At 46.4% G+C, this 14,161-nt stretch overlaps 1 protein-coding gene across 1 annotated transcript in view; it reads left to right on the top strand.

Annotated features, from left to right (window-relative positions):
• The window catches only part of LOC120909297, a 33,285-nt gene extending 27,815 nt beyond the window's left edge, over nucleotides 1-5,470 (top strand). The window contains exons 6-7 of the mRNA XM_040321044.1: nucleotides 3,558-3,677; nucleotides 5,294-5,470. Of these exons, the coding sequence (XP_040176978.1) occupies nucleotides 3,558-3,677; nucleotides 5,294-5,356 (183 nt within the window). The 3' untranslated portion in view covers nucleotides 5,357-5,470. The remainder of the gene's footprint in view (nucleotides 1-3,557; nucleotides 3,678-5,293) is intronic.
• The last annotated feature ends 8,691 nt before the right edge of the window (nucleotides 5,471-14,161 follow it).

Below are 14,161 nucleotides of genomic sequence, written 5' to 3'. Positions count from 1 at the left end.
GGCTCTCAAAATAAAGCACAGGGAAGCCTCCATAGCATAATAACATTTACCACGTTTAATGATGGTTTTTCAATCACTGGTGCATGTTTTATTGTTTATTCAACTTTTACAGCTATTTTCATTAATTATTTTGCACATTGCACTTTGTTTGGATGAAGCACTTTAAGGATTTGTTGATTGCATATTTTATTGTTTGAACATTATTATTTTATTATTTGGAAACCGTTAAGGTGATTTTATTTCTCACCTTATCTACATTGTGCTGTCACTGGCACGGTTGTTCACTGGACTTTATTAATTATTTCACTCTTCCTACCCTCCACATCATGTGATTGATACTGGGTGGTATTGTTGGTCAAGACCTAGAGTGGAACACTATTTTACCCCAGCAGGGGACGGATGCACTTATATTTCATTTTATCCACTTATTACTACACTATTGGTTTAGTTGTTGTTATTTTATCTTTATTGCTTGCAAGCGCAATTACACCCCCCCCATTTTATAATTGGTAAAAAGTATATATCTATTCTAGAGTTGGGTCTCTGTTATACTTTAAAGGAGTTGTGAACCTCTGTAATGAAAAATGAAACAAATAATGTTTACCTATAGTGTGTGCTAGCCTTGATTTAAAGCACCTGATGTGATTTCAGTAAGCCTTCTGACACCAGACACCCCCCCCATGTTAAGGGAATGTGGCCTGGTATGGTTCAGGAGGGGGGTGCTTTATCCCCCCCCCCTTTCCTGACCTGCCGTGCTGCATGCCTGTATAAGGGCCTGGTATGGACTGGGGGGGGGACCCCACGTAGTTTTTTTTTGTCCATACCTTAATTGTCTGCCTTTTTTTACAATCAGCTGTCAGCGAAAAACCCAGCTGACAGCTGATGATTCATCGGTTGTTAAAGATCTGGAGGCCGGCTTTCCGGCCTCCTCTTTAGCAACCAGCTCAATGCGGTAAATTGCCACATTAACGAATGCGGTAATTACCGCTAATCCAAACAAATACCGCATTCAGTATTTAACTCCAAATTCTTAGTGAATTGAACACTTGCACAATCGTTACCGCATAATATTAGCCCTTATTTAACTCTTAGTGAATTGACCCCTATGTCACTACAAGTTGCTACAGAGAGTACTAAACTTTCCATACATGGATCAAAGTTTAGCAGGAACCAGACAAATTTAGATCTGTGTATTGCCATTCCTTTTGAAAGAAAGTCATTCTATCCATCAACTTCTCATGAATCGGCTTATTGGAAAATTTTCACTTGACCAGTGCATGCAGCCAATCAGCTACAGCACTGATCAGTGTATTCTGATGGTGGGGAAGTCACGGTGACACGGTGGGGAGGATTCCCAAATCCACATTGAATGTGTGGATGGAGAAATCGGGTCAGTTTACTGTTAAGCCCTGTACACACGCTCGGTTTTCTCTGCGGTAAAAAGTCACCTGCTCTGTAAGTTTCCCCGTGTACACACGGCCGGGTTTCCAGTCGGGAAAACATGTGGGGAGAGCTTTGGCTGGGAATCCCGGCCATGTGTATGCTCCCTCGCAGTGTTTCCCCATAGGTAAAAAGTCAGGTTCAAAACTGCTGGGAATCCCGGCGGGAAAATAGAGAGCAGGTTCTATATTTTTCCGCCGGGATTCGCAGCAGTTTTCCTGTCGGGAAAACTGCGAGGAAGCATACACACGGACGGGATTCCCGGCCAAAATCTCTCCCTGTAGTTCTCCCGACAGGAAACACAGCCGTGTGTACGGGGCTTAATTTTAGTTATATTCGGAGCCTGGTTATCTCACTCAAACATTTGTACCCTATATGCACTGGTTACTCCAATAGTGAGATCTTCCTGCCATAATTATTGACCCAGCTCCTCTCCAATCTGGGAACACCTGCTGTGCCAATTATAAGGAACTCTCAGGTTATAGGAACACCAAAACCTCCCAGAGATCTCACCAATATGGTAGAGTCTCCAAGAGATAGAAGAAACTTCTAGAAAACAGGAGGTTTAACTTTCCAGTATCTTCCAAACAGTTTGGGAAGCTCCTAGCTCTTCAGTAGTGTAAATATTTCATATACACTTGCCCCAGAGGGGCTTATTAAAGCTGGCTACTGACTTTAATGGGCTGGTAAGCATGTAGTTAAGCCCCCAGCTAACTCAACTAAAAGCTGCACACTTTCCCTCCTCTCCATTTATCTGACCAATTAGAATATCATTGACTTGTGAAGGATTATATTTGCTCAGAATCAGGGGCGGACTGATCATTGAGTCACTCAGGCACTGCCCGAGGGCCCCATGCCACTAGGGGGCCCCAACAGGGTTGCCAGGCCCAGTAAAACCAGGGACAGTATGTATCAATCTATGTTTTTATTACATCTGTTCCTGATATGTCCGAAACCAACATGCTTTTGATGTGAAAATCATGATATTTTAGCTGCCCCGCCTCTGCACTGCCTCCTGGTGTGGTGGCCATCTGTAAGCTGGTTTCCTTTTTTTGTGGGCAGTTTTTTTGTCAAGAAAACTGCTAGGTAGCATACACATGACTAGTTTTCACGACCAATATAAAAAATGGCAGTTTTCTCGTCGTGAAAACCAGTCATGTGTACAAGGAAAAATAGTGCAGGCAATCAAGCCTCACATTGGTCCATACACACTGGGGTAGATTCAGATAGATTAGCGGATCTTTAGATCCGCCTAATCTATCTGATTTACGATTCGCCGGTCCAATTTTGCGAGCCTAGTGCATGATTCACCAAGCACTTACCTCGAAAATTGCACCGTCGGATCGTAACTCCCCCGGCGGAATTCAAATTCCGCAGCTAGGGGGAGTGTACAATTTAAATCAGGCGCGTTCCTGCGCCGATTTAACTGCGCATGCGTCGCCGGCGAAATTTGCCAGTGCGCATCCTCCAAATTACGTTGCTAGGACGTCAATGTTTTCGGCGGCTACGTAAATTCCGGCCATCCGTATTCCCGATCGACTTACGCAAACAACGTCAAAATTTGAATCTCAGCGCGGGAACGACGGCCATACTTAACATTAGCTACCCCTCATATAGCAGGGGTAACTATCCGCCAGAAAAAGCCGAACGCAAACAACGTAAAAAAATAGCGACGGGCGGGCGTTCGGTCTTGAATCGGCGGTTCTCCTCATTTGCATATCCGACGCGTAAACAAATTGCGACGACACTTAGCGGCCGGCGGTAGATTGCAGCCTAAGATCCGACTGGTGTAAGTCACTTACACCAGTCGGATCTAAGGGAGATCTATGTGGAACTGATTCTTATGAATCAGTCGCATAGATCCGACCGTCGGATCTCAGAGATACGACGGCGGATCAGGAGATCCGCCATCGTATCCCCTTGATGAATCTGGCCCAGAGTTTCTCCCTGATGCTGTCTTTTCTTGCTGCAGTTCTAGCTCTGATTCCTGGATTATTTCTGTTAGGTTCTTAGGCATGCTATAAATCCAGGGAGTGGGTGAACTCACCGCTCAAAACAAAAGACATCTCTTGTTATTTACTTCATGAAGTTTCACTTCCTAATATTTTTGTTGGCAGGATCTCTCATATGGGCTCCTGATTATGCTTCTGATCATCGGTTTCTGGGGAGTAATCTCATCCACCATTACTGTCATGTACAGACTGAAAACAGAGTATGATAGCTGCAATCCATATAAGGTTGGTACTGTAATATTAAATAAAAAGTGAAATGCTAACGATCCCTATACTGCAATCACACAGGCTTGTAGCAAATTACGGAATGTAAGATCCAACCATAGAAACCATGTTATTTGATACACCTGTAAGTGCTGAATACCTTCAGCAGCTTGGGGATCAGAAAAGCTACAGAGGTTGAAGACATAGGACAGGGAAAGGTAAGTATGCAGGTCTTTTAGAACTTTCTAAGATGAGAAAAAGTCGGATGTGTGTGTGTGATAGCGCTGGGCTGTTGGATTGGAGGCTTCGTTCTGATGGATATACAGTGGATTGCATCCTCCTTCAAAGGAGCTGATCAGTAATGAAGGAATCGTGTTGTTGGACTATGTTATGTCCTAGGCTGCTACCTCTCTGATGATGACAAAAAGAGTACTTAGCAGGTGATAAACTCTAGGGTGGGTATTGAGGAGCGCATAGTACAACATTTTATATACTGTAAATTAGTGCTCTTTTTAAATGTTTGTTGATTAAAAGCATTAAATGCAACCAACGTGTTTCAGGGAAAAGCCTCTCACTTCCTCAGGGCGTAAGCAGTGGATGTCACTAGAATCACATTTGCAATCTGTACCAATTGCTCCTGTGTTCATTCTTTATTGAAGCATAGGAAAATATGTTTGAGAGACATCAGGGGTCTGCTTAGACCCTTGATATTTCACCAAAGCCCTCCAAAGGGGCTCCATAAAAAAATTGTAAAAATAATAATAAAAAATAATATTGTAAAAAATAATAAAAATAAAGTACTACTGACACATCTCTGACACTATCCACTGCTCTGCTGAAATACACTTGTCTGTTTGTGCTCTGGGGTGCACACCCTTATACAATAGGCTGTGCACACCAATGGGGAAGAGTAATTTAGTTGCTAAGGAGGTCAGTTCTTCCAAATATGGGTCAGTAGGGAAAAATGCTGATGCATGCTCTATTACTAAAAGGATGGCAAGGTCACTTTAGTATAAAAAGTTTTTTCTTTAGAAATATTTTAGTTTTGGATAGAGTGGGTAAGGTGTTAGAAACTTTTTAATTGCTGTCTGTGTTTTGTGTTTAGGCAGGTTCACTCTGTAAGTGGGACCGAAAGTAAGAGAAAATCCAAAACTTGTCACCAGAACAGGATTTTCCAACAAGGACACTTGTTCCTGGAATAAATACTTCCCTCACATTGGAGAGGTTTCCTCTATTTTTCTTTGGTTTCCACAGGATGTGAAATTAAATCTTTCAAATGACATAGATGGCAAAAAAAGCTAATAGGGCCCGGGTTTTAACTATTACCTATGCTAGGCTTTCTCAACAGAATACATCTGAAACCCTAAGGTTGGACCAGAGGTCGCTAGGGGTTTCTAACGTAGTGGCAAATTTGTCTCCTTTCTACAATGTCCATCAATGTAAGGTGGCAATATTCCAATTACATACAATGTAATGGAATGCCTCTACGCTGACGGCCAACATAAACACACTAGTTACATCAAGTCCAACCTATGTGTGTGTGATTATAAAATATTTGTTACTGTCTATTTATTTTTTTGCTGTTTTTTTATGACAATTTGATAAAAACTGTCTTCTTCCCTCTTCTTGTTTATTAGGGACTTGCTGAAGAGGACAATGAACCTCGGGAGAAGACTCCTCCTTATACCATCACTATGTAAAGGAAAGAACCCAAGACTGAATATCCATGCATCTTTTGCCAATTTCGTCATATATTATTTTGTATTTAAATAGTTAATGAAATAAAAATAAAAAACAAATCAAACACTTTCAAATAATCCATAAATCGTATGTATATGCAAAATGTATAAACAACTAATATGAATTCTGTTATGTACCATTTATAAAAAAAAAAAAATGTGATAAAAAATGCAATAAAAAGAAAAGATTGTTTTTATATATTATGTTTTTTAGTTATCAATGTGACACCGGAATAGTCCCACTTTAAAATTAAGTTTATGTAATTATTTACAAACTAATTCAGTTAAGACCTTATAAGTAATTTGGAAAGAGTGATTGGTGTGTCCTCTGTTAGATACGGCACCTCATCCCTAAGAAATAGTATAGGGTTGTGAAAGAATGAGGGGATTATAGTGGTGCCTTAAACATATCACAAACAATATTTAGAGTCAAAAATAAGTACAACATTTTATTTAATATATAAATTGATTAAAAACATGACCAGTACATTAGGATTAACAATGATTATCATAATATCCCGACATGTTTCGGCAAATCGTTGCCTTCTTCAGGGGTGTGTGGGTCAATCGATATATTTAGTACAATCTATTTAGAAAAATAAACAATTAATAAAATATACATAGATGTTTCATAACAAGACTTAACTCTCAAGACTATACGGATAAAACGGATAAGATGTATGGAGAAACCATCAAGAAAATACTAAGCGCCACAAAAAGACTGTACCTACCCCGGGTCAGGAGAGAGTGTGGCAAAATGCTGTGAGTCAGAAAGGCACCACGGAAACCCCAGACCTTAGTGTGGTTGCAGGGGGCTAGTAATTCAAACTAAAAAAGGCAAAATTAAAAAAACTAATTAGGGATTAAATGCCATGAAATAATAATTCAAGGCTACTTGTCCCTAAATAACGGGCTAACATAGCCTCCATACATACCTAATTTAGAAAAAGAAAGCTGTGAAGTTCAAATGGTGGGCGCTGAATAGAATTGGTCAATGAGTAGGTTGACTGCATTGGTCAGCATAACCCATGGATTAGCAGGAAAGTAATGGTAAATCCTGAAAAGGGATACAACACAGAGAGGGAAACCATTAGGGACAAAGTCCTAAGGTAATAGTAAATGGAACATAATATTAACCATAATAGAGTCAAATCCAAAGACAAAAAGCAAGTAAAGAATTACCTGTAATAGATATGAACAACCCGGCTCAGCAGCAAACAAATGCTGACTCGCCGAACAGCTATGGACAAAGTGTAGCCACTGCGCATGCGCGCACGCCATCTTGCGCCTACAATCCCCAGAGTGCCATACGGCGTGACGTCAGCTGATCGCAGTATTAAAACAGCGAGCAAGCCAAACGCACACCAACAGTCTGATGTACAGGGAGAGGCAAATGTAAATTAAGCAGGAGGGAACAACACAGGGCGTGGCTAAAAGGTAGGCGATGTGTCAACCAAACCAAACCAACACCAACATCAGACCCAAGCCAGATAACAGCGGGCATACATAGTCTGTCAGAGGGGAACCACCACATCTAAGATGTATAGAAAGGATCCAATCTGGAAAATTAATAAACAATCCAAAATTAACAATAAAAATAAATAATACATTTATATAAATTCAATGATCAGGTTAAATATATTTCAAAAGAAAATACACAAATCAGTCTTACATTTGACATAAGATTGAGACACAAAGTAAGTAGGAAATAGGGGAAGGGGGAAAAAAAGAACGAGGATAAGAAGGGGACCCCCAATATCAACCAAGTCGATCCATAGATGAAACAGGATCATCTAACGTGAGCAGAGGGGAAAAGGGCGAGAAAGCAAATAGACATTATACAAAGAATCTCAAAGGAATATACTAAACAACATTGAAAAACTCATCAAAAGGACTTATAGCTAATATATTCATGGAGTCCTGGATACCTAACAGCGTCTAAACTATGTATCCATCTAGTCTCTAATTGTAACAAGGTCGAATCTATACCACCCCCACGAACATGCAGTAAAATATGCTCAAGGGCGTGGAATTGCACCATATTCGCATCAAACCCATGTTGGCAACCAACATGTCAGTTTAATGCTGTGGTGGTCACCCTTTTAAAAAGAGGCAAAATGTGATCCTTTTTCTTTTAAAAAAAGGTCTCTTAGGCCCAGATTCTCAAAGGGCTTACGACGGCGCAACGGCATGTACGCCGTTGTAAGTCCTAATCTGGGCCGTCATATCTATGCGACTGATTCTTAGAATCAGTTACGCATAGATAGCCATTAGATCCGACAGGCGTAAGGCTCTTACGCCATCGGATCTTAAATGCAATTTTTTTTTTGTCCGCTAGGTGTCGTTTTCCCAGTCGAGTATGCAAATTAGCTAGATGCGGCCGACGCAGTAAAGTTACGACGTTTACGTCAGGCTTTTCCCGGCATAAAGTTGTCCCTGGGTATATGAGGCGCAACCAATGTCAAGTATTGCCGTCGTTCCCGCGTCGAAATTTATAAATGTACGTCGTTTGCGTAAGTCGTCCGTGAATGGGGCTGGACGCCATTTACGTTCACGTTGAAACCAATGACGTCCTTGCGACGTCATTTGGAGCAATGCACCCTGGGATATTTTACGGACAGCGCATGCGCAGTACGTTCGGCGCGGGAACGTGCTTAATTTAAATGCTACACGCCCCCTACCCGCCTAATTTGAATTAGGCGGGCTTGTGCCGGGTGATTTACGCTACACCGCCGCAACTTTACAGGCAAGTTCTTTGTGAATAAAGCACTTGCCTGAAAACTTGCGGCGGCGTAACGTAAATGAGATACGTTACGCCCGCCCTAAGTTACGCCATTCTACGAGAATCTGCCCCTCAGTTTTTCCAACATAAAAACATCCACATTGGCAGAGGGCAAGTTATACAACACCAACCGTTTTGCAGGTTACACAAAATTTGATGTTGTGAACATGTCCAGTTGGAAGGGGTACATCATGTACTCCACTGTTTTGTTGAACATTTAATTACTGTCGACATATATCATAAACTGTCTGTAACTAGAGTTTACCATTTTTAATACCACAACCATTTGTATCTTCATTTATTGTGATACAAAAGTAAAGTAAAGATTTATTTTTATACATTTCCATCTCTTTGAATCTAATACACCATGTGGCTAAAAAAACCTTGGGGGAACCTTTCCATTTTTTGGCTTTGCAACTTTTTGGGGTGTGCGGCCCTTGGACTCTCAATACATGCGTTTTTTCCAGTCACAACCATTTGATATAACTAAGCAATACAGGACAAATAATGTGCCCATAGTATGGCAGGGAAAAAAGCAGCTTTGCAGCTGCAATCCTATATACAAGTGAAGGCGTAGGGAACTAGAATAATAATTATCCCACAGTAGGTAAATATAAAATCCGTGCTTAGGGAAGTTACTACTAGGTTGCAGCCCCCCCAAAGAAAAACTCCCTAAGGAGAAATTGTAAAAAAATATATATAAATGTAGGAGGCGGTAGTGGCGCTACCTATCACTAACAAACCCAAAGGTCTGAATGACTAGGACCAAAAGTGAAGCTGGTAATGCGTGTGAAACAAAAATATAAGAACATAAAAAAGGTAAAAAAACGTGTGTGCGTATCACAGGACTAGATCGCCTACCATAAGGCGAGTAGTCCTCTTGAATATAATTAAAGTGAGAAATCTCCCACTCACTTAGATAGTGAAAAAAACGAATTTCATCTATATCCATCCAGTATAGGTGAAAAACACAAAAGAATAATTCCAAAGTGACAGGTGGTGCTCTCAGTCAGGATATCAGTGACTTCGGTGATCCCCTCATGTATCCCCACTTACCAGACCATATAACCCCTGCAAAAAAGAAATGATCCTGGAGTGCCGCACTCTGATAGGCGATTTATTGAAACAAAATAAACAAAGGATAAAATCCAAAGCTGTATGACATCCAAAAATTCATGCAACACTGCATCAATGGAACACATTTTTGGGGGGGCGCAAACGGAAAAAAAATGTGCAGCCTCACTGTGCCCATCAAATGCAGCCACGGTGCCATCAATTGTCACCACTGTGCCATGCCATCAAACGCAGTCACTATGCCATGCCATCAAACGCAGCCACTGTGCCATCAATTCGCACCACTGTGCCATGCCATTAAACACAGCCACTGTGCCATCAATTGTCACCACTGTGCCATGCCATCAAACGCAGCCACTGTGCCATCAATTCGCACCACTGTGCCATGCCATTAAACGCAGCCACTGTGCCATGCCATTAAACACAGCCACTGTGGGGGCGTGTCCAAGATGGCGATGGGAGCGGACGTGTAATCCACGAGCTCCCGCTCTGAGAATCTCTCCTACCCTAATCCTGTGTGGAATTTGCCTTACCTCCTCAACCCTTCATACCCTCTTCCGTGGGGAATGCGCCGGAACAACAAGGGAGGCCAGACTCGCCGGAAAACCGCTCCTGTGGGCACCCCTCCCAAATCGGGGCCTACACTGCCCTCGCCGCCTGCCCGCATGGAGCCGCTGCGGGATGGTGTGATCCAAACAGGATCGGAGGCATTCGAGGCGCTCATGACGGCGATCTCCACCTGCCAGACCACCCTCACGGTGAAGATAGACCATGTGCAGGCAGACACGGCGCTTATCCGGCGAGACCTCGATGCGTTCAGAGACCGCGTGTCGGAAGCGGAGAGGCGGGTCTCGGACCTGGAAGACGTCCAGCATGACCATCACTCTGACATCCAGGCCCTGAAATCCAGAGTGAAAGCCTTGGAGCACAGGGCGGAGGACGCCGAAAACAGGAATCGGCGCAATAATCTGCGCGTACTGGGGATCCCAGAGGGGGCGGAAGGCACCGATCCGGTGGCCTTCATGGAGCAGATCCTTCCTACCCTCCTCCCTGCTGCCCGCTTCTCGCACTACTTCTCCATAGAGAGGGCCCATCGAATCCCGGTGACCAGGGGCCCTGTGGGAGCGCCGCCGCGCACCTTTATTTTCAAGCTCCTTCACTACAGGGACCGTGACACCGTCCTCCGTGCTGCCCGCCTACAGGGAGAACTCAAATTCCAGAATGCCCGGCTACTGATCTTCCCTGATTACTCCGTGGAGACACAGCGCCAGCGCAAGTCGTTTGACCACGTCCGAGCCATGCTCCGAGATCGCGGAGTTAAATACAGCATGCTTTTCCCTGCCAGGCTCCGAGTCCAGGACGGCGAGAGGGTGCAATTTTTTACTTCCCCGAGGGAGGCTGCAGCATGGGCTGATTCCCTTCCAAGATGAGAGGCCTGGCCGTTTCTCCTACAGTGTGCATCCTGACTGACTGTGAGTAGACTTATGGGGGATTTTCTTTATGGGGGGCTGGGGGACTTGCCTGATCGCCCATAAGGTACTTGGGGGCACCCATCCCCCCTGCCATGGCTGCGGGTACACCTGACTGGCCCATCCTGGAGAGAGACTATGGAGTTCACTCCCCCTGCAGCCTGGCGATTACACGCTTCTCCTCTTTGTCCCCTGGTGACTGGATGGGTCCCGCTCCCCACTTGCTGGCCCCCCCGGCCCTCCACTGCTCACTATCTCTCCCCTGAGAGTTGAACCCCGGGCCGTCCCCCTGTTCTTTACCCCTCCAGTCCCCCCAGCGAAGGCCCCCTCTTTACTCCCAGGAACTGTAGCACTGCAGCGATGGCCCACACTCCTTGCTGAAACGGCAAGTGATTTCTTCCCCTTCCCTGGTCTTTTTTTTTTTTTTTTTTTTTTTTTTTGTTTCTGTTTTTGGATCCTGACTGTTTTTCCGCCCTTTTATTTGTCCCTAAGCATTGCGCCCCCGGGGCTCCGGGTGATCCACACATGTTCATCCTACTATGGATTCTCAGGTTCACTGACTGTTGTACCTAGCAGAAGCGGACAGTCGCTTGTTCGATGCCCTCATGTCCGGCCTGAGGGCTGGGTTTAGTTTGGGGATACAAGCCCTCTTCCATGTTTGGGGGGGAGGCGGGGTGGGGGGGGGGTTGGGGGGCCCTGTTGGCACCCGGTTGATCTTTTATGTTTTATGGTTAACGACAGTACTAATTGAAATTATTGTTTTGCATACTCTGTGGGTGGGCCGGGGCCCTTCCCCCGACCGCGTTTCGGCCTGGGGGAACGGTCCGGGGCTCTTATGTTTAGGTTTGCCTTATCCTCCTTTACTCTCCCGGTTGGGTCACCATGACAACCCTTGACGTCCTCTCCTGGAACACACGGGGATTGAACTCGCCAATCAAGAGATCCCTTGTGTTCCAATTCATCAAAAAGCATAGTCCTCATATCTGTGTGTTGCAGGAGACGCACCTGGTGGGCAGCAAGACCCTTAGCCTGAAAAAGCCATGGGTAGGACACCACTACCACTCCACGTATTCTAATTACGCCAGAGGGGTCAGTGTTCTGGTGCTCAAATCACTCCCCTTTAAACTCCTCGATCTGGTGCTGGACCCGGGTGGTAGGTTTGTGGTGGTACACGCCCTCATATGTAACCTTCCATGGGTGTTGGTGGGGCTCTATCTCCCCCCCCCGCCTCCTTGGGGGTCCTGGGTGTACTTGCGGCCAAGTTGGCGCAATTCCCCTGTGACAATGTGGTCCTGATGGGTGACTTCAACCTAGTCCCAGACACTGGTATGGACAGGTTCACCCCATCGGGTACTACTCGCCAGGGACTGGCGGAATGGGCGGACACTTACGGCCTCACAGATGTCTGGCGTTGGAGACACCCGACCTCCCGGGCCTTCACATGCCACTCGGCCACCCACAAATCCTTCTCACGGATAGACCTGGCGTACGTGGGGAAGACGGTCCTCCCTAGGGTGCGAGACATAGCTATCCTCCCCCGAGGGATCTCGGACCACGCTCCCCTGCTTCTCTCGTTGACACTGTCGACCGAACCGAATAGCATTTCATGGCGGCTCTCCAGATTCTGGGCATCTGACCCGGAGGTGGACCCCAGGTTTCATGAAACCCTGCGGACATACTGGACGGAAAACCCTGGTTCGGCTGGGGAGGCCACGGTGTGGGACGCCTTCAAGGCGTCCTCCCGCGGCCACTACCAATCGATTATCGCAGGGGTGAGGAGGGAGCGGAGGAAGGAGCTTACCGAAGCAGAGAGGGAGGCTGTCAGACAGGAGGCCCTATATGTGCGAACACGGGACCCTCACCACTATTCCCAGCTTCAGATACTGACACAACAAACCGTCCTTTTGCGGACAGCCCTGACGCAGAAGAAGCTCCTCCATCAATCCCAGCGCATCTTTGAGCAGGGGGAACGGACGGGGAAGCTTCTTGCCTGGCTGTCCAAGGAACAGTCGGGCGCGTCTGCCATAGCCCAGGTTAGGGACAGCGACGGGGCCCTCCATTCGACTCCGAAGGAGATCAACCAATGCTTTACTGACTACTACCAACACCTGTACAGCTCCAGAGTGACATATGACTTAGCTGACCTACTGAGCTACTTAGAGGGGGTAGACGTCCCGGTCCTCACTTCCTCATCTGTGCGTAAATTGGATGCACCAATTAAACTGGAGGAGGTGCAGGCTGCTTTAAAAATGATGCAGGGGGGCAAAACCCCGGGACCAGATGGCTTCCCGGTGGAGTTTTATAAACTCTACGGGGAGGATCTGGCCCCTAAGTTACAGTCGCTTTTTGCTGATACATTGACATCGGGAGCTCTCCCGGAGTCGATGAGCGAGGCAATAATCGTAGTTATTCCAAAGCCTGGGAAGGACCCTGCCCTATGTTCATCATACCGCCCCATATCCCTCCTAAATGTTGATGCCAAAATTTTTGCTAAGGTCCTGGCCAATAGACTAAACTCGGTGATTACGGCCCTGGTTCACCCGGACCAGACGGGCTTTATGCCGGGCCGGGGAACGGACGTAAACCTTCGTCGTCTCCACACCCACCTGGCGCTAGCCGGCCCTGGGGAGGCCGGGGTGGTGGCCTCACTCGACGCCGAGAAGGCATTCGACTCGGTTGAGTGGGGCTACCTATGGGCGGTGTTGTCTCGGTTTGGCTTCGGTCCCCGATTTCTGTCCTGGATACAGATGCTGTATGCCCGCCCCAAGGCGCGCATTCGGACCAATGGGACCCTGTCTGCCTCCTTTCCCCTGGAACGGGGGACCAGGCAGGGCTGCCCGTTGTCACCGGCATTGTTTGCCCTGGCCCTGGAGCCCCTGGCTGCGCACATTCGGCGCGACCCGGGGGTCCGGGGGGTTAGGGTAGGTCCCCTGGAAGAAAAACTGTCCCTCTATGCCGATGACGCTCTGCTATACTTGGCGGATGCCTCCGCCTCTCTACAGAACGCACTGTCACATTTTGAGACGTTCGGTCGGTTTTCGGGGGTGCGAATCAATTGGGACAAGTCGGTCCTCCTCCCACTTCATCCATCGTTGCCACGAGTGGACACTCGCACTCCTCTCCGGTGGGTGGAGGACTTCACCTACCTGGGGGTGAGGGTGGGTCTCGAACCCGGATCTTACTTAGACAAAAATGTCCTTCCAATGCTAGACCTCCTGACCAAACGATGCTCGACGTGGCGTAGTCTCCCCCTTACACCGGTGGGCCGGGGAAACCTCATCAAGATGGTGATACTGCCTAAATTGTTATACTTCTTCCGACAGACCCCGGTCATTATCCCGAGGTCCTTTTTTCGACGGCTCGACGCTATCGTGATGTCGTTCATTTGGGCGGGCAGCCCTCCCCGGGTTGCTAAACGTCTCCTCTATCTCCCCTTGTCCG

Source organism: Rana temporaria, chromosome 8 (genome assembly GCF_905171775.1).
Source record: "Rana temporaria chromosome 8, aRanTem1.1, whole genome shotgun sequence".
In the NCBI taxonomy this organism is placed as follows: domain Eukaryota; kingdom Metazoa; phylum Chordata; class Amphibia; order Anura; family Ranidae; genus Rana; species Rana temporaria.
Note: the sequence above shows the minus strand (reverse complement) of the source record. Positions and strands in the feature narration are given on the sequence as shown.